Genomic DNA, 20743 nt, shown 5'->3' on the forward strand with positions numbered 1-20743 from the left:
AAGATGTGTGTATGATGGGTGCTGTGAATCCATAACGCCTCCTCCTCAAGTGCTGCTACTACTGCCTTAGCTGAAAAGCATTTAACACCCACTTTGCCTATTCTGGTCATAACCCTTTTCAGAGTGGATAGGAGATCTGCCTCACTATGGTTTGTTTTCAAAGATCTTTTCCATCCTTGAGGTTTCCATAGCAGCCTGGATAATTTGTTTAAATTGAAGCATCTTGGCCTTTCCTGTCTGCACCTAAATTCTGCTGAGATCTTGCAGATATCATCTCCTCTTGACACACACTTGGGAGTAGCTGGTCCTGGTTTGCCATGAGAATCCTGGCCCTTCCCAAAGAGTCACCCACTCATCAAGGTGACAGATGTGTTCTTTCTCCCCTGCTGTCCCATTTGATTTGCCTTCTCCTCCTGTAGTGTTCAGCACAGCTTTGTGGAGTCATTGCCAGCTCCCCTGAAGCTGGCAGGTCCTTGGGAGAGCACCTCTTGAGGGAGCTGGGAGGCCTTGTTTTACAGCTGGGGACTCTGCTGAGGAATGTTAATCAGAATAGGGAGCAGGAGGACTGTTCCATGGCCCCCATTGTTTGTTTGATCTGGTTTCTCAGCAGAAAGAAAAACTGTTCTGTTCACACAGGAGATTTTGCTGGCTAAGCAAGACTTAGAGCAAAGTCATTGCAGCATCATCCTCACAGACAGTGCTCACTTAATCCAGAGTGGTGTTCAGCTGAAAGGTATTTGCATCTAAATTTGTGTGCAGCTGTTTCTGCTGGTCACAGAGGGTGTGGCTTGTTCTGTTCCTCTGCTCCCATTGTGGAGGCATCACATAGATCCATGCTAGAGAATGGGTTGACAATACAGCTGATCTCTGGAATGCCAGTGCCAGCCCTCTGTCCTGGGCATGTATTTCCAGCCACAGCCTTGTGCCACGGCAGGCTGCCATGCAGCTGGAAGAGCACATGGACTAGAAAGATCCTCAGTGTTGTATGGGATGGGATTTATAATTGTGACTTAACACAAAGTTGTCATTGGGTCATCATCATCATTAGGGAGGGCTGTGGGAAGGCTTCTTGCCCGGAAGGGCTTGTGATGCAGAGAGCAAAGGATGAAGCAGGGGTGAGTGGAGATGTGAGTTTTCCAGAGAGTGTACTGGCCTAGATACACAACCCACACTCCCTGGCTGGTTTGTCAAAGTGCAGAATTGACATGGTTCCCAGTTTCCTTTCCCAACTTGCTTTTTGGGGGCAGATCTCTGCCAAGGAGGAGACAGTCTGTCCAAGTGACATGGCATGCCTTTAGTTTGAGATACCTGCAGGAGCTTGGAGAGGAGGGACCACAAGGTGCAGGCTCCCTGATTTTTGGGGAGAAGCAAGGGCAAGTGGTGGAAGAGGATTAAAAATTTCCTGGTGGTGTTTTCTGTTGGGAAGCAGTGGGAGAGAAGGGGAGGGGAAGTGGCAGTCACATCAATGAGACAGTGTCTGACAAACTGTACATACCTGCACTCTTGGAGCACTGATGGAGCCATGACAGTTCATACCAGAGAAGAGTTATCCTGTAATAAGCTGACAAATCAGCCTGAAGAAATTCTTCCAGGCCTCAGGGCAAGGAGAGTGATTGAGGCAAGGCAGGGTAGACACAGGATCTATCCTGATGCTGCATCTTGGTGCTGCAGCAGCCACAGGTAGAAAAAGTTGTCCCAAGTATTGACTGCTTCTCTGTAACATCCCTGTATTTTGCACTAATCATTTTTTCCTGGTGACTTCCCCAGTTATCTCCTGGCTTTGCTTCCCTTGCAGAGATTAAATTGGTCATGTTTTACCAAAGATCATCCCTCAGCTTTGGGCACTGTGGGCTTTCATCTGACAGGAATGGGATTATGATTTTTTTCTTTCTGCTTGGCTGCATTAGCACCACTTTGGCTCCTCTTTGCAAGGCAGGGCTTCAGTTGCTGTACCATCACTCAGCAATTTACTACTTTGGTCGTTACAATCTTTGTCCTAGAAACATTTAGAGATTGGACAAAAATGTCTCAAGTATTAGGTTACTTGAAGCCTGATAATTCAATTTTCAAGATGCTTCTGTTTTAATCTCTAGACCACAGTTGATTTCTTTCTTGATTGCTTGCAAATAGACTTATAAGGAGAAGAAAAAATGAAATTTATTCTGCTGGAATAACTGGATGGTCTACAGTACTTTTAGCTGCAGAAGAAAATGGAAGATAAAATCCATCAGAAGTGTTAAGATCTGATCTGTGGCACCAACTCAAGATTATTAATCTTGACTCATACAGAAAAATTTTCCTTTTGTCTGACCTCCAGAGCAGTCAGAACTTTCCTGGCCACACTCTCTGACTTAACAAGGTCAGGCCTTCCTTGTTGTATTTGAGATGTGTGGTCAGTTTTGTCCAAATCTGAGAGAGGATGGTAGGTCTCAGAAATAATTAAATTCAGCTCTTTCAAAGCTCAGCAGTTGGATATGGAAGAGAAACAGCTCTGGGTTACTGTGGGCCTCTCTGGCATGGAACAGGAGAATCCTCCTCTCCTTGCTGCCTTGGCAGTAGCATTTCTGCTCTCCAGCTGACTCGTGTCCCAGGAGGCAGCTCAGAATGCACAGCCATCAGCACCATCCCAGCCACCTGCTCAGTGTGGAGCATGTGGAGGGCTGGAAATTCCCATGATTCATCAGCAAAGTTCTTCCTTGCATGCACAAAGTCTTTTTTCTTCCTAGACATTTTAAATAACTTTGTGGGGCAAAGCGTTTCTTCCATATTTTGAACCTGAGATAGAATGTCCTGAACTAGAAATCCTAATTTCTGTGCTGCTCACTTGATAGGGTCACAGTAACAACTGGACATGGTAATATCTTGACAGTTCAAGCCATGGGAGGTTAGAGGTTTTACTTCATGTGGCAGCAGCTTGTACCAGGGGGAATGTTCAAAGCAGTCAGTATCTTAATTAGTTTAAGTATAGTTTCATTCTTTAAAGAGCTGAGTCTCCTGCAATCACTGCAATCTTTGGTCATTGGAACCACACTTTTTTCTTGTGCCCTGATGTACCAATAACAGTGCTGGGAAAAGCTGCCATCCCTTCTGATGCCTGTGAGGCCAAACAAAAGAAATTTAATGTAGCAGCTTTTTGTCAGGAAACACTTTGCAGTTCTCTTTCAAAACAAAGTGTTTTATTACTACATTTATTATTAGTGGTGTGATGACAGCCAAATGCTGTTAACTTGTGAAGTGCAGCTGAAACACTGACTTTTCACTTCAGCTGTCACTTTGCAATTTCAATAATTCTATGTAGAGAATAAAATAATACATTTCTGTGACAAGCATTAATACATTCAAACATTTTAGTCTGTTTGTGGTCTGTATTTTTAGTCCAATGGCATGGGGCAGAAGGTTTATGGAATTTATTGCAGCTTGTAAAAACATAGGCAGACTGAAACTGAGATATTTGAGGGAAAAGGAGCTTTGAACACACATATTTTGTATTAACTGTGTGGGATCTTGAGCTTCCCACAAGTACTGAGAAGTGTTAGTCATGTCTGCCAGCCATGCTGTGCATCCTCACAGCACTGGGGGGAAATGATCCTGCTCCCAGGTCTGCTCCCTGCTAGTGAGAGGCACTTTTGGGGATGCTGAGCCCCACAGCATCCCTGTGCCAGTAAACCTTGCTGAGCTGTTGGGTCTGTAAAACTGTTGTGTTTAGGACTGAGGAAGAGGGAATAATAGGAAAGAGAATCTGGGCTTCCAGGAAGGGCTGAGGAGGATCATACCATGAAGCTCTTTGTAACAAAGAAAAATTGGGAATCAATAACCTGGCTGAATTTCCCTCTCATTACTTTAGGGAGACTTGGAAAGAAATTTTTTCTGCCAAGATGGCCAAGTTATATATAAAAATGAGACATACACCAATGTGACAAGCCTTTTCTCTTAAAATGCTATTTTATCTAAAAATGTCCTTATAGCCTCAGTAAGTGTCAAGGGGGCACCACTTCTTTGCAGATTGCCTGGTGAGATGTAAAAAGATATAAAAATCCTTCCATGCTCCTCTAATCTGTACACTGGACATATCCAGTGTGAAACATCCCTCAGAAAACTTGCCCATCCTCACGACTCTATGCTATGTTGGGAAGAGCTTTCTCATGGAAGTGGCTTTAGTAGAGATAAGTTTTCATAAGCTGCCTGCAAAGCAGCCTGAGCCCCTGCTGCCACTCACAGGTGCCTTCCTGCACATAGCTGCCCTCCAGTATATGGGAAGTGCTGTAAGGGAATTTTCCTCATGCTTTATTGCCTGAGGCTTCTCCCTCATCTTGTGATGGGCAGAATAAAAATCAGTGTGTGAAGGAGACCCCCAGCTCTGGAAGCAGAATGTGCTGGAGAACAAGCTGAATCTTCTCTTGCCTCTGGGGATTTCCACTCCTGCAGCTAAGGCTCTGCTGCAAAGGGGAGATGTGCTTATTCCTCAGCTGTGCTGTTGGCTGCAGGGCTCTCCATGGCTGCCCCCAAATGATGCCAGGCAGGATGGCCCTTGGTGTTGCCTAGGGGAATGTGAGTGATTTAGAAAAATACTTCAAGGGCCATGTCAAGCATTTAAAATGCTGGCTGCATGTTGGCCTGCTGGCTGCCTGACTGTGAGGGGGTGTGATCCTTACTGTAGGATTACCCTCAGACACTCAGCTGCTGGGCTGGCTTGGCTTTAATTTAATTATTTCAAAGGGTGAAAGTGTTAAAAGGCTACTGAAGTTAAAACTGTGGAAAGGAAGGTAAAGGATATCCAACCAAATACATAAGGAAAAGGATGTGACAACTCTTGAGTGCAAAGTTCTTGTGATTTGTTGCCAGTTGATTCCCTGGTGTAAAAGCATTCATATGTGCTGGAGAGAGGCCTGGCTGCCCAGGTAAGCTGCATTTTGCATGCTGCAGTTTTGTTATGATAGCTAGAAAGAAAAAAGAGTTTGTTTTTCTCCAGGCAGAGTCTTAACAGTGGGTTTCAGCTGGGCCTTGTTATGTAACTTGGGTTTCCCCATCAGAGAAGTACACTTTCAAATTTAAATCAGATATGCACGCAGGGAAAGAGACACAAAGACTTCTGCTTTTGGAGGTAGTTTGTATTTGCTGCCTGTTTATTGGTGTGTCATCTCCAGTTTGTAAGCAGTATGTGTTAGGTTGCAGTTGACTGAATGTTTTTGTTGGTTGTTCTAAGATACAAATTCTAGTGGAGAGAGAACAGCAACTCCTTCCTCTGTCCTGATAGAAATGAGTACCCAGACCAGGATGCTGAATGGAGATTTACACAGTGAGGCACTGTGTGATTGCTGGAAATGCCACCTGCCAGGACAGCAAGAGGCAGCTTTTGAGTATGTTTTGGGAGGATATTTGAAACTTACATAGTGGGTATGGATTAAGGCATCTTGCTGGAAGCAGCTTATCCTGCTGGCTATAAGGGTCCCCATCAACTCTGACAGCAAAGTGACTGCTCTGTTTTGGGCCATGAACTGTGCTGTTCACTGTGACTGCCCAGCTACAGGTGGTTTCTGTAAAAGCCCTGGCCCTTCAGAAGTTTCTTTTCCTACAGGAACAGGTTGGTGTCTCTCTACATCCTCTTGTTAATCTTTCCTTTCCCTTCTATGGCATGAGATCTGACAGCCAGCAAAAGGCTGTGTGTGTGTTTTCAATAATAACCAGATGACAAGGGGATTTCCATGCTGTTTCAGTAGCAATAATTGTGTCTCCTGTAAACTGGCAATTGAATTATGCAAGGCCCCAAATATGAATATAAAATGTTCCTAGCTCTGGTAAAGGTTCCACATTGCCTGTGTGCAGTGTGCTGACATACAATGTGGCTTCATGAAAGGAAATGAAGTCTTGAAATTAGGGAACAAAATGAGCAGAACACAAAGGAGATGAATTATGATGAAATGGAATGCAGATGAAAAAATACTAGAAATTCTGAAACAAAGTGAAAATATTTCAAATGGAACAGGTTGACATGAGGTACAATGAAAAGTTTTGAAACTTTCCAAAGTGACACATACTGAAATTTCAAAATCAAGGAACAAAGTGGACCACAGAGACAGGAAAAGAATTATGGTGAAATTTGTTCAGGTGCACAGCACGTGGGTGATAGCAAGGAGCAAGGTGTGGAGGGAGCAGTGTTGGGGTACAGCTGTGGTCCCTTTGGCAGGTCTTTTGGAGTGTCCCTGGAGCTCTGGGCTTTGTGGTTTTCTCAACCCTAACCCTGAGCAGAGCAGTAAAATCAGCATTTTCCAAGGCTGAGGTGCCCAGCTCCTATGGGGAAAAGTGTGGAGGGAGCAATGGTGGTGCAGTGCATTAGAGTGTTTTGCAGTGCAATGGGTTGGAACACGCCAAAATGATTCTCTGAACTCACACAATTCCATTTCCTTTCATGAAATCTCCTAACCAGAGAAAGAAGGTAACCAAGCACACAGGAGAGGAGGTATGATGAAATGAAAAAACAATTGAAAGAAAACCCAAAAATTTTGAAATTAAGTGAAAACTTTTTAAAGGAATGGGATGACATGAGTTGCACTGAAAAGTTCCAAAACTTTTCTAAATGGTACCCATTAAATTCTCTGTATCAGGGAGCAAAGTGAGCTGAACACACAGGAGAGGAATTATGGTAAAAAGAAATGTCTGAAATGAAATGAAAATAATTAAATTGAATGGGTTGACATGAAGTGCAGTGAAATGGACCGAAACTTGCTGTAATGTTACTCATTGAAATCACAAGATTTCATTTCCTTTCATTAAATAATGCTGGGAGCAAGTGAAATTAAGGCCATGGTTTAAACTACTTGAGTAAATAGATTTTTTGTTAGTGCCTTGGAGATCTAACTCTGGGGATTATGTCACAGGATGTATTTTCTAAATTTTCTCAAATACTATCTTCAAGGCCTCTCAGTTATTACCATGGTGATCTTGCTCCAACTCAGCATTGAAATTTCCCAAAGCATTTTATAATCATATTTGTGAGGGTATTAAATATACCTGAATTTGCCTTTCTACTGGACTTTCTGTAGGAAACCAGACAGGCAGTTTGTACTGGGATGTGTGTTGAAGTTCAGATATCAAGTCAATCAAATCAGAATCTTGGATACTTTTGGGCTAGAGCAGATTAAATTTACCTTGCTTTGAACAAATCTGTGATGTTTTTCTGCACTGCCAGAACAAGGTTCCTCTTGATGCCTGGAAGGGCCGACCTGGAACAGAGACTAGGCAGAGCAAAAGGATTGAAACAGATATTTATTGAAAGGACACACCTTGGACAGTGCAAGAGCCTGGCTGGGGCTTCACCCCAATCAAATCCAAGATGGGTCCCAGTCACAAGTCTTTACATTTTTATAGTTTTGGTTCATCTCCATATTGGGGTTAATTATTCAACCACAGCCCCAGGCTATGAAGTCTCAGCCCCCTGGCTTGCCCCCTTTCCATTGCTGTTGTTTGTGCTTTTTGGGTACCAGTTGTCCTTGATTATCTAACTGGGAAGGCATTGTTTTGTCTAACCACCCTGTGAAAAGAACATACTAACACCTAATATGAAGTTTCAGAGTTACTAAGCAGCAGAGATTCTGAAAAATATAAAAGCTAAAACCCAAGGCATCACTGTGTCATCTTGTTTCTGCATGAGAGACAAGCTCAGCCCCAGAAGTCCTCCAAGCTGGTGGTCATCAGGCTTGTCTTCTTAGAGGGCTGTACTGAGGAAACAGTTTGGCCTTTGCTGTGCTGCAGAATCAAATTATCAGGAATTTAAGTGGCTGTAAATGGAGCTTTTGGAGAGAAAGTTTTGCACTGCAGCAGGGATGTATGGGCTAAATTTAGCCACTAAAATCAACAGTAAAAAACACAGCCTTCTCTAAGCTGGAATGATTCAATTTGACCAAACATAAAATTGTTCCCTTATTAAGCAAATAGTGTCTCCCAACAAAAAGGCTTCAAATTGTCTGTGGCCCTAAAACTGCCTTGGGAAGCCAAGAAGCCAAAAGATGGCAGCCAGGTATTTCATAAAGCCAAGGCTCTTAATGTTGCTTTTACAATGGCAAGGAGCAATACAGCCAGCCTTCTGGAAACACACTAGCAAGTACCTCTGGTCCCCTCTCTCCTAAAACTGTGTTTTTGTTGCATTTTATCCCCTTTGAGACGGGCTATAATTAAAACGGTTTGTTTCCAGTGCAGGTCTTGAAACATTGCCACTGCTAAGGCAACTTGAAAGGAGGAGGGACCAGTCCTAAGACTTACCAAAGGCAAGGTTGAGAGTTTCTGATGGCGAACTTTAAAAAAAAAAAGGCCATTTCTGTGTGCTGGACTATGGCACAGGATGTGTATTTTGTATGTAAGCCTCTGGGGTATTTTTCAGAGCATTTGTACTCCTCTGCACAAAGAATGTGTTTTGTGGCAAAATACAATAAGCTCGCTCTGGCTGCAGGTGGGCACAGACCCAGGGCTGCTGAGTGAGTGTAGATTCCACTGTGGGCTGATTGAGCCTGTGCTGGCAGTGCCCTGGGTGCCTCCACACTGCGGTGCTGTGCTGCCTGTGCACACTGAGCATGGGGGTACTGAGTGCTGTACGTGACTGTCTGCTCAGCAAACCTCGGGGCCCTGAGTGCATTGTCCTTGTCCCCTTATCACAAAGCAGAACTCCTGACACTGTTGCTAAGCCTCTGCTTCCTTCCCGGTTCCTAACCAAGCTTCAAAAATATCCTCGAGTGGGTGAAGCTATACTGGAGAGTGTCTTTATGGGAATCATCTAACATTAGCCCTGAAGAGGGGACAGACTAACCATTTCAGGCTCTTCCTCTCTTATGCTTTTCTACTCCTCCTCCCTCTAGCCCTTTCCTATTGCTATCATAAGTTTTTCTTATGCTGTGGGGTTTTTCCATCACTGAGAGTGTTTGGCACGCACAGCTTTAAAGCGTGGTTCCAGCCGTCGCTAATTTGCAGTCTTTTGTTTCAGCTCAGCCACACTTGTATGCCATTTTCTGTCTGAGGATCTGATTCTGCATCATATCTAAGAAGTACCACAAAGCCTACAGGGGGAATGGAAAATTTTGGGATCCCTTCTAAAAGGAAAAAATGGAGTCATACTGAAGGAGGTATTTAAGCGTCATTAAAGGTGGCAGACTTGGGAACAAGATCCCAGAGTCCTGCTTAACCCTCTGTTGGTGATGGTTCTTGTCTAGGCAGATTCTGTGTGATCTCTGCATTTTAGATCTGGGTCACTGTAACATTAGGGTGTTCAGATTTGGCCTTGCCTTGGAGCTTCCTTTAACTATGGGTTTGTTACTCTGATGGGGAGAGATCATCTGAAAGCTGAAGTGACGGGTCTGTCGGTACTCTTTCATAGCCATAGCAATCAGGGTATTCGCTTAAAAAGCAGCGCGGTGAGATGCAGAAAGCTGAAGTACCGCTGTGGCAGTCCGGGACCAGCCTGGAGCTCCACTGGATACCGCGGGGCAGGAGAGGGATGCCCTGGAGGCTGAGGGGAGAGGGGGCGAGAGGATGGAGCGCGCTGGCTCCCCCGCCCCGGGCTGTACCTGCCCCCCCGCTCCGAGGGGCCGCGGCGGGCGGGGGCGGCGGAGCGGGGACACGTCATGCGGGAAGGAGAGCCCGGCCGGCCGCGAGTGGGCTCCGCTGCGGCCCGGGTGCGCTGCCGTCTGAGCATGCTCCCGCGGGGTCCGCCGGTATATAACGGGGCCGGGGTGCCGGCGGCAGCGGCTCGGCTGAGGCAGCGGGGAGCGCTCCGGTCCGCACCGTACTGCGCCTCTCCGCTCCGCTCCGGACAGCAGAGCTCCTCAGCGCGCTCCGGTTCTCACCGTACTGCGCCTCTCTGCTCTGCTCCGCTCCGCTCTCCGGTTCTGACCCTACTGCGCCTCTCTGCACCGCACCGCGCTCCGCTCCGCACCGCGCTCCGCTAAGCACCGCGCGTCTCTCCGGACAGCTCCGCTCCGCACGGTACCGCAGCGCTCCGGACAGCAGCGCTCCGCTCCGCACCGCGTTCCGCACTGCGCTCCGCACTGCTCGGCGCGGTGCCGCACCGCCCCGCGGGGCCCGTCCCTGCCCCGCCGCCGCTGCCCGCTGGAGCCCCGGCGCCCGGCACGGCCGAGGCAGCGAGCCCCGCTCCGCCGGCCCCGGCCCCCGCGGCGGGCGCTCCCGCGGGCGGCAGGATGGCCGCGAAGCCGGCCGAGCTGATGGGCATCTGCTCCAGCTACCAGGCGGTGATGCCGCACTTCGTCTGCGTGGCCCAGGAGTTCCCGCCGCCCGCCCGCCCCGCCAAGACCCCCAAGGGCAAGCTGCGGCGGCCGCGGCAGTCGCGCTTCAAGACGCAGCCGGTGACTTTCGACGAGATCCAGGAGGTGGAGGAAGAGGGGGTGTCCCCCATGGAGGAGGAGAAGGCCAAGAAGTCCTTCCTGCAGTCGCTGGAGTGCCTGCGGCGGAGCACCCAGAACCTCTGCCTGCAGCGGGACCGCCTGGGCAGCTGCCGCCTCCGCAACAGCCTCGACTCCAGCGACTCGGACTCGGCGCTCTGAGGGCGGCGGGTCCGGCGGTACCGGCCCGGCTCGGCGGGACCGGCCCGGCAGCGGCGGCACGGACTGAGCGCAGCGAGCCGCGCCGGCACAGGAGCGCCGCACGGACGGCCGGGTCGGGATGTTTTCTAAGAAAGCGCTTGTACCTTCGTTTCTATTTGATTGTATGAAACTCACCGTTTAAAGACAAAAAAAAGAAAAAAAAAAATCTTTTCTATTCGTTAGAAGAAATAAGCTGTTTTAGATGCATTGAGCTGCTGGACTTAATATTTATTTTTGCATTTAAACTGTTGACTGCATTAATTTAATATGTTTCTACCTGAATGTCTGTTATTATTTCCATAAAAGAGTAATAAATATGATATATTTGCACAGTACTTACTGGGCTGTCCTTATTTCAGGGATCCAGCTGTCCTTGTTCAGCTTTGAGGGGTAAAGGGATTTAGAAGTAGTCAGCAGTCAGTGCAGAGCAACGCTTTTCTTGGGGATGCTGCTCAGAGGGGTTTTGCAGACTATACTGACAAGTATATACTAATGAGACAGATGAGATAGACTGATTTTAAACTACTTTATTTACTTCTTTGAGACCTTTGCATTAACCTGAATTGTGATTTAAAGAGTGTTTATAACTGAGTGCCCAAGAACCTTAGTGTAACTGGGCAAGCATCTTGCATTCACAAAAATGTATATATAGTTCCTATTTTCATCCATATTTGTTTTGTCTCCTCCTTCTGACCCATAAATTATTTAGTGCTGCAGATAGTTTTGGCAGTTGGTTAGAATGCAGTTTTATTTACTAGAGCAATTGATACTATGTGGACATGTTTTTCTTGGAGTTTAAAGTAAGGGGATTTTGATGATGGTAAATTTGTAGGAGTGGAATTTGCTTCCTTTGGGCTGCTGCATGTGCATGTGTGCAGGTGAATGTGAGGTTTTGTCAGTCTGTGGGATATATGCTGAAGGGCATCTGAAGCTCTCTGCAGAATGGAAACCAAATTCCTGGACGGGGAATATTCTGCCTGTATTTTCTCCATTTTCTCAAAACATTCCTGTGCTAATAGTGTAATCCTGTGGTAGCACCTTCCTCCAAGGCAAGCCTCTGGCAATTAAAACTTCCCAATCAGAAGGTATTAGCTGATACTGAGCTGTAGCTAATATTTCTCTGGTATGATTTTCAGGGGACTTATGGCATTTCTAATGTCGTGGTTTGGGGTGCAATCCTACTGATCAGCACAGAGAGGGCTGGGGCAGAGGAAGAAGACAGACATAGTGAACAGGGTGTCTTGATAGGACTGAGAACCACAGATTTCTACCCTCTGGGCACTGAAGTACAGCAGATGACTCGTGCAGCTGGCTCCTAGCTACAGCAGAATTGAAGCTTGTCTCTTTCTATCTTAAAGCTTAGGAAAATCCGGGGGGCATGGGATGTGGCTTGTTTTTGGACAGGTCCTTCACAGCTCCCTTGCAGTACCAGCACCTCCAGCTGACCTCCAGCACCAGAGGAGAGTTGTGTAAGCAATTCAGCAGGTAAGGAAGCAGGTCTGGACTCTGACCCAACCTCCTCATAAAAAAAGCATTTAAATGACCCCATGTGTCTCCCTGCATGCAGCCTGTGAAACAGCTTTTCTCCCTCATGGCTGCTTTCCCTGCATGGTGCACACATACGTAACATCTATGCACAAACCAAAGCAACATGACCTCCAGAACAACTTTCAGTCAGGCAGGCAAACTGGAATCAGTAAGACATAATAATTACCAGCAGCTGGGCTAATTTTCCTCAACAAGTTCCTAATAGTGCTTCAATTCTGGGAGTTCTGGGTTTGGGAAAGGGTTTGCAACTGCAAAACCTTTTCCAAACACCATGTGGGAACTCTGTAGCCATGTGCCTATATATTGCATAATGTACACAGATAATAAGCTCCATAAGATTTCCAGAGACCGTATAGCATCCTTCCCACACTGCAGGTTTTAGGCCACTTCTCAGTTTCCCTTTGCTTTCAGGTCTGGTACAAATCCCAGTGACACACAAAGTGTGGGGTAGGTTCAAGAGTCTGTGAGCACATGATCCTTGTCCCCACTCCTAATTTTTGTTTATCATCTGGGGCTGCTATCAGGCCCTTTACCATTGCTATTGCCATCCCTCCTTCAGCAGCTGTGCTGCCACCATGCAGGAGGCACAGGAGGCTGTGCTGCACCAGCCAGCAGCAGAGCATTGGATACTCACTTCCTAGAAGGGTGAGAATAGCTGTGTCCTCTTTTCTGTTCCAAGAGACAAATGTAGATGTTAACACATCTACAGAGAGTATTTGAAAATCTGCTGTAGCATGTTTGAGGAAAATGTCATATTCCAGCAGTTAGGCTGATTAAATGAGTTTCTCTCCAACTGTTCTTTGTTGACATTTTTCTGTTCCATTTCAGAGTGAATAACATGGGAGATGCCAATGCTAAAGATAGGTTAGTGTTTATCTTCCAAACAGTTGCAATCAAGGCGAAAGGGTGAAAAGCCAGGGTGATTTAGCTATATCCTGGAGAGGCCTTCCTGAATGCAGCTGGAAAAATAAACCTCCCTCCCAGCCTTCCTGTGCTGCTAATTTTGAAGGTTTCTTGTGCAGTACTTTTCAGTGTCATGACTATCATGTCTATCTGTCCTGTGAGGATTGCAGGAAGCCTTGTTAAATTCACTTTAGTGAGGGTAATGACTGTATCAAAGGAGTTTGAGTCTGCCATCCGCTCCCTAGGCTTGGATGTGGGTTGTACATTTCCTTTCAGCAATTCACAGCTTAAAAGGATCCAACAGATGCCACTTACAGTGATGCTCGACATGGCAGTGAGTAGGCATGAGCATCCCATGTCTGTACAGGAAGGAGCTGGAAGTCAAATTCTCACAGTGCAGCAGGATGTGTCCCAGGGCAGAGGTGAGACTGAGCACCCCAGGTGTGTCTTCAACACTATTTTTCCAAATTACAGGAAATTGCACAGGAGAATTTGTCTTTAATGGGACTGCCTGTTATTCTCATATCATTTTATGTGTAAATCATTCTGTCCTCATGGCAAGAGGTTCATCCGGTCAGTAAAAACTTGAACTTGAAAGCAATTCTTTTATTCTCTGTTTTGTATCCAGTCCCCTCCATGCCTGTCAGCATTTCTCCCCTGTGCTTGTTTTTAAATACTGTGTTAATGTAAAGCTCATCATGCTGGTGTGGTGGATCTGTACCTCCATGCCTTATTTTGGCCTGATCAATGTGGAGGGGATCTGTGAACAGTGCAGTGTCATTGCTCCACTGGAATCAGGAAAAAAAACCTCTCTGTTCATCTTATGAGAAAGCTTTTTCTGTTCTTTTGGAAAATGCTTTAGCTAAGTTTGCACTGTAGTTCATGAAGGATTTCTGGGTGCAATTTGGTGTTCACCTCAAGAGGCTGAGGACAATCTCCTCTCCTAACTGTGTATGCACCAGTTCTGCTCTTGCATAACTTCCCTCACCCCTGGGTTTCAAATAATTCTCTGGCAACACGTCAGAGTGGAGCTGTTATTAGGAACAAATACGAGGAGGTGTTTGCAATTCCTGCAGGTTTTTGTGCTGGGATCCTGAAAATGCATTTGCTTTAGGAGGTGATGAATGATGACCCTTACCCGTGCTGGGGATCTGACCCTGCAGGAGCACAGAGGACAGACTGGGACACTGCTGTTGGTAAGAAGCACCACACTGTTGTTATCTAACCTTCAAAGTGACAGCAGAGCCATGGGACAAAACACAAACCGAGGCATCTATTTAATTGTCAGGCTGACAACAAACAAATTGCAGTGTAAGAGGGGCTGATGAGTGAGCTCTAGCAAATCTGGTTGCTGTGGTTTCTCAAATGTCAGCAGTGCCAGCAGTTTGCTGGCTGCCTTCCATGAGGTTTGGCTCCCTGGCAGCGTGCATGGACCTCAGCCTTCAAGGGCCCTGGTCTCAGGCTTTTGGGCCACTGCAAGAGATACCATCATGGCTCTCCAGGCTGCATTGAGCCTTGTTTGAGCCTCAGCTCCCACAGCATGGCTCAGCCTGGGCTCTCTTGTGTACACTGGGCTTGCATTTCTGGGGGGGAAAAAACCTTGGGGAGGTACAGATAACCCAAAATCCCTGAGCAGAGCTCAGACTGATTGTGCAGTGATGGTGTCCTGGATTTACAGTTTGAATTTCACAGCCATCTTAAATGGAATGTGCAAGCTGCAGGCAGTGCTTCAGCAAGGCTGGCTCCTAGCTTTAAGGTATTTTTTTATGCAGGCATTTTAAGGTATTTTTTTATGAAGATGCAAGATTACATGCTGAGCAGAAAATAATCAGGTGTCCAGTAACAACATAAGAGGATCTCCCTTCTCCTGCAGTAGTGCCAGTGCACAGGACAGGGGGGTCACCAAGTCAACCCTGAGGGCTTTGACAAGTGGTCTTCTCCTTGAGTAGCCTGAAGACAGGTGACTGAATTTGGAAAAATTAGTTCTCAAACTGCATCTTGCCACACGTATGTGTGTGTGTCCCTGTGCCTGGTCTGTGTAGTCTGGAGTAAGTGCTGCTAGTAGCAGAGCAGGCCAGCCTTTGACTGTACAACAAAACACTTCCAGATATTTAATTGGCAGTGCAATTACTTAACTGGTAGCAGGGCAGAAGGAAATACTTCCTGCAAAACCAAGAGCTGTGAAATCAGAATCGTGTAACACTTTCTTGTCCATAGAATTAGCTTTAAGGCTATTAAATGTGTAAACTTGGTAATTATGCATTTGTGACTCCTGTGTTAGCAAATGTCATGGTATGTTACAAATAGCTTAGGGACAGATCCTGGTTTTGGCTGCACTGGTGTCAGATTGGCTTTTCAGTTGTACTCAAGAGTCAATCTGGATTTGCTCCTTGTTGCATTCATATTATTTGTTGATGTTCCTGAACATGTTTCTAGACTGGCCTGAAATGTTCAAGACACGTCTCCCCTGCTCCATCATGCCTGGGATACTCTGAGGTTCCACACAACCTTCCACAACTTTAACTCTCCCTGTGTTTTGGAAGCAGTGTGGATGATGTATGTGCACTTGGCTTGGACATCTGCTCCCTTCACCCACATGGAGTGGGAGCAGCAATGGTGAAAAGCTGGGGAAACTGGAACAAGAGAGGAGGGGGCTTTCCTTTGTCTCCTCTGTCCATCCATACTAATAAGACACTGCAGAAGGCTTATTTGGAAACCAAGCTGAGGTTCACCTGTATCTGATTTAAAATAACACAAGATCTACCTCAGTAATTTATTACTCTGTCCTAAACAGAGATTCTTTGCTTGGAAATGCTGGCATTGAAGAGGCTGAAGTTATTTTTTAGGAAATGGTGAAAAGGAAGTTTTCTTCCTTAAGCATGATTTAAAACACTGTTGTTGTAGAAGTGGTTGTTTTTTTCCTTTCTTGTGAAGAAAATGACCTTTCTTGGGCAAAAGGGAAGGAGATTGGTAAGAAGGGAGAGAGAGAGAAAGAGAGGCAGCACAGCTTGCTTGTGAAACAGCTCGTGGCTAATACAAAACCATGTGAAGGATGTTTATGTGCTTGTTACTTTTAATCTTGGATCCTTGCAAGTGAGAGTTTTCCCTTGGAGAAATATGTGGAGGTCCTGACCATGGTGGTTAAAGATGCATTTCAGGCTCTTTTCACAACAGCCTCAAACGTCTGAGTGAGTATGCAGTCTGATGACTCAAATGTTTTAAGGGAAATTCAGCAAGGTAACATGGTTTTCTCACTGTTTTCTATGTAAAAGCAAGCAGAAGGAAAGCAGCCTTGGACACATAGGTTATCACACATGTTTACTGTTAAACATTTGCTGTTAAGAGCAGTTGGATGCATTTCAGCTGTAAGTGGCTGGCACTTATTGGCTGGGAAGGTTTGCTCTGAGGTTCCCTGTGCTTTAGAGGCAGCTTGGATAGTTGGGTTTTGAAGGGGCAGAAAGATGCAGTAGCACAGAAACCTGGAAGGACACAGCTCTGTCATTTGAGGAGAGGAGTGAAGACAAAAATACCCAAACTCAGAGCAAAATTGGATGTGGCCTGCCTGCCTAAGACAGTGAAGGAGAGCCTGTTTTTAATCAACTTGTGTTAGTAGAGACCCGCAGTTTGTGCACCCTTGGGATCCAATGAAATGAACTGAAGAATGAAGTTTTGCCTGCTTTTATAGGTTCTGAAGCATATTGACATTTTCATGTGACAACTTTGGTTCTTTTTCCTGAAATAAATGTGGGAGCTATGGATTTATCTGCCAACTCCTCATTTTCCCAGAAAACCAAACCAAAATAACAACTCCACCAGTTTTATGAGCTTAGTTGTGAATTTTGTGACTGTGTGCTTTTACTCCCAGAAATCACGTCCCAATGTTTTTTTACCATACAGATGAAGTAAGCAAGCAGGCAAAACAGGGAAGGTGGCAGGATTGCAGAGATTTCTGCTTACTGTAGATGCCACGGTGCTCCAGGTCTCAGAGCAAGGGTGCTGACAGCTGGGCCTCCTGGGGCTTGCTTCTTGTCCAGGGACAGGATATGGTCTCGTGCTTTCAGGGACAGATGAAGGGAGATGGGTCAGGGAACAGAGAGCTGCTCCTGATCTTGCTAGTGGTGCACTGCCTGACCCTGAGAAAACTGCTTCTCTCTGGGTCTCAGGTTCCACCTAGGAGAGCTGGGAATTTATGAGGCTTGGCTCATTAATCCATGCAGATGGAGATCTTTTGGGAGATAGATATGTTTGGTTGGCGAATGGGAAGGACATGGATTTGTTCAGAGGACATATGCCCAGCAGTGTGATGTCAGGGTTTATAAAACCCCAGATGTTTAGTGAGATCCCCTTGCTAAGGAGCAGGTTTGCTTTGCTGGAGAGCCTGGCACAGAGTCCAAGCCCCTCTGGACCTGAGTCATAGCCATGGAATGGCTTGGTTTGGAAGAGGCCTTAAAGATCACTCAGTTCCAGCTGCTCTGCCTTGTGCAGGGGCATCTTCCACTAGACCAGAATGCCCCATTCAACCTGGCCTTCAACACTTTTGGGGTGGGACATCCACAACTCCTCTGGGCAACCAGTTCCAGGCTCCAGCAAATAATTTCTTTCTATTATCCAACCTAGACCTGAGCTTTTTTGGTTTAAAAGCATTTCCCTTGTCACCTGTCAGAGGCTGTGTGCAGCCCCTGGCCAGCCAAAGGCACTTTCTCACTGGGGACACAAACATGCTTTTGGCTGCTCAGCAGATATTTATAGGAACTGGGGAGAAAACAGTGTTCTGCCACTGCTGGTGAACTGGATTTCAGGCTGAGGAAGCTGATGAATGATATTTACACATTACTGGGATTGCATGTGGCCTTCTCAGGTGTCCCTTGCTCAGGAACCTGAGACTGGTCCTGTTCCTCCTTCTGCTATGCAGGGATCCCATAGAGTCTCTACACTAGGAAAGGGCCAGTTTTGTTGGCATGAATGTGAGTCTGGATCAGGGAGGAAGGAGGGCTTCCTGTAACCATCTGAGGGAAGGGAGCAGCATCATGCCTGAGCTGAAATGTGGCTGTTTCAGGGGCTTAATGGAAAGGAAGTGACCAGCTGGACATCAAAATGCGTGGTGGCTGACCAGGTCAACAGTGAAGGAAAACCTGAGCTCAACAGTGCCAGTAAATAATACAGAGTCCTTACAGGCAGAGATGTCCTGTCTCCATGGCATCTGTGTATGGCCAGGTTCCAAAACTGAGCACCCAGAGGGGATTCTGCAATGAATGACCTATTCTGACAGAAAAACAGTGTGCCAAGGTAGCCAATGAAACATTAACAAGAGGCATCACTTAACTTGGCACAGGCTGAATAAATATGACAAAATGGCATGAAAGTGATGCCAGTTTTATGCTATTCTTTTAAGCAGTGGTTCCTAGACTGACAAATCTGAGCACCCACAAGCTGCAGTGAGCTCTTGATTTTGCTCAGTGAATGTGCAAATGCAATGAAGAGGCACTTTGAAATAGAGATAATCAAGCATTCAAATTTCTTAGCTCTGTAGGGAGAAACTTCCTCCTCCCATCCTCTACATTAAACTCTTAGCATCAAGGATGAAAATTCAAAGAACTCAAATAATGGTAAAAAAAGCTTGAGAATATTTAGGCTCTGGATATTAGGAGTCCATGATAAATGGATAAACTACCAGAATGACTTTTCAAAAAGAATAAAAATAGCTAGCACAGTTAAAAAGTAGATGAAAGAATATTATTAGAAGTAAAAAGATACCCTACAAAAAGCATAAGTTATGCCCAAAGGGGGAAAACAGAAAGGATCATAAATACGGGGGTGTTAAATACAATATCATAAAGAGATGTGCTTAAAAAAATATTTTGAAGAATTGCTTGTAAAAGGCTAGAATTTTCTGCTATAAACTTCTGCAAACACATTGAAAGAGATATGCTGTATACTCACTAGAAAGTCTTTGGACCCTTGGCTGAATGGAGACTAAAGTAAACACTCAAGGAGAATAAGACAATACCATAAAATCTAATTCTGTTCCCTGGAACACTGTAAATTAGGCATGTTTGACTATATATTCAATACTAAGTAGCCTAAAAGAGCAATTATTGATGGCAAAAGAAGTGCTGGAGTCATTACAGGTAGTCTGAAGTCAACTTGCTGCTCAGCAACTATGAAGTGATAAGAGTGTTGACAATTACTAGGAAAGTGAGCTGGTTTTGGCTGGGGTGGAGGTAATTTTCTTCACAGTGTCTGGTATGGGGTTGTGTTTTGGATTTGTGCTGAGCACAGGGTTGATAATACAGGGATGTTTTTGCTATTGCTGAGCAGGGCTCACACAGAGCCAAGGCCTTTCTGCTTTCTGTGCTGTCACAGTGAGGGAGCTGGGGGTGCCTGGGAGGAGACACAGCCAGGACAGGTGACCCCAACTGACCAAAGGGATATTTCAAACCATGTGGCATCACGCTCAGCATATAAAATCCAGGGAAAAGAAGGAAGTGGAGGATGTTTGGAGCAATGCAATTGTCTTCCTAAGTAACAATTACACATGATATGGCCTCACTGTCCTGGAGATGGCTGAACACCTGCTTGTCCACAGGAAACAGTGAACTAAGTCCTTGCTTCACTTGTGTGTGTGGCTTTTGCTTTCCCTATTAAACTGTCTCTATCTCAACTCATGACTTTTCCAGCTTTTACCCTTTCAATTCTCCCCCCAAACCTGCTGGTGGGGAGTGAGAGAGTGGCTGTGTGGGGTTTGGTAGGTTTTTGGGGTTAAACCACAACAGAAGGAAATCAAGAGCAAAGCAAAAATCCTAATCTGGCAACCATCCTAAATGACATCAGTGTGGTATCATGAGTATTCTGTTTAGGCCTTGTAATTAAAAAAAGAAAAAATCCAAAAATTATCTATATTTCTTGCTGCTGAACAGAAATTTAACAGTGGAACCTTTTAGTTTAGAGAAACAAAAAAACAAATATGAAGAAAGAAGGGAGATGCAGGAATAGTTTTTGAAGATTAGTGAGGATCTTCTTGATTATTTCTGACAATATGAAAGCTGGAGCAGTGTAAAAGTTATTGGACAGCAGGTTGAGGACAATCAAAAGCAAATACTTTTTTTTTTTGCACAATGGATAACAGAATCCCAGAATTCACTGTCAAAGGTGCCAGTAGGACCAGCCCTAGCAGACAGGTTTATGCAGAGCTAGTAGTGATCAGATGGGGATAGGGGACAGAAGCTCTCCAAACCACTGGTGTCCAAAAGCCAGGTAGGCACTCCCCAGTGATGCACTAGTGCTTCCCTGCAGCCTCTGCACATGGCCAGAATTACAGCTGGGATGAGGAACTTTTACCCAAATGGCAGCAGACTCTGGACTCTCCTGAGCTGCTGCCCAGCTGTGCTGGCTGCCAGCACTTCCCTGGGGAAGTGCACCCTGTGTGTCCCACAGCTGTTTGGGCAGGGCAAAGGCAGGGCAGGGATGCCCTGACCCTGATCCCCTGCCAATGTTCCCCCAGTGTTGGTGGAAAACTCTTGGCTGAGGAATTTTTCATGGCTGTGGAGAAGTAACAGCTCCTTGCCCACACACTGCAGGAACCCAGCAGGGAGCTAGTGCTGGCATGGTCCCTCCAAGAGCATTCTAGGTACCTGCCATGCAAGGAGTGGTCAAGGCTGTGGTGTTTGCTGCACAAGTGCTGTGTGACACCCAAAACTGAGGGAAAGTTT

At 45.9% G+C, this 20743-nt stretch overlaps 1 protein-coding gene and 1 long non-coding RNA gene across 2 annotated transcripts; one reads left to right on the forward strand and one right to left on the reverse strand.

The window, feature by feature from the left end:
* Positions 1-7248: 7248 nt before the first annotated feature.
* On the reverse strand, positions 7249-9750 carry LOC306803857. The gene is made up of 2 exons (XR_013774725.1): positions 7575-9750; positions 7249-7432 (listed from the first exon to the last, which is right to left on the reverse strand). It is a non-coding gene; the product is annotated as an uncharacterized lncRNA (long non-coding RNA).
* A 139-nt stretch (positions 9751-9889) lies between these two features.
* LOC306803880 (uncharacterized protein C11orf96 homolog) lies at positions 9890-10918 on the forward strand. The gene has a single exon (XM_079309793.1). It carries the CDS (start codon positions 10182-10184, stop codon positions 10542-10544), a length of 363 nt encoding a protein of 120 aa, XP_079165919.1. The 5' UTR covers positions 9890-10181; the 3' UTR covers positions 10545-10918.
* Positions 10919-20743: the final 9825 nt, after the last annotated feature.

Source organism: Erithacus rubecula (genome assembly GCF_903797595.1).
Source record: "Erithacus rubecula genome assembly, chromosome: 6".
In the NCBI taxonomy this organism is placed as follows: Eukaryota; Metazoa; Chordata; class Aves; order Passeriformes; family Muscicapidae; genus Erithacus; species Erithacus rubecula.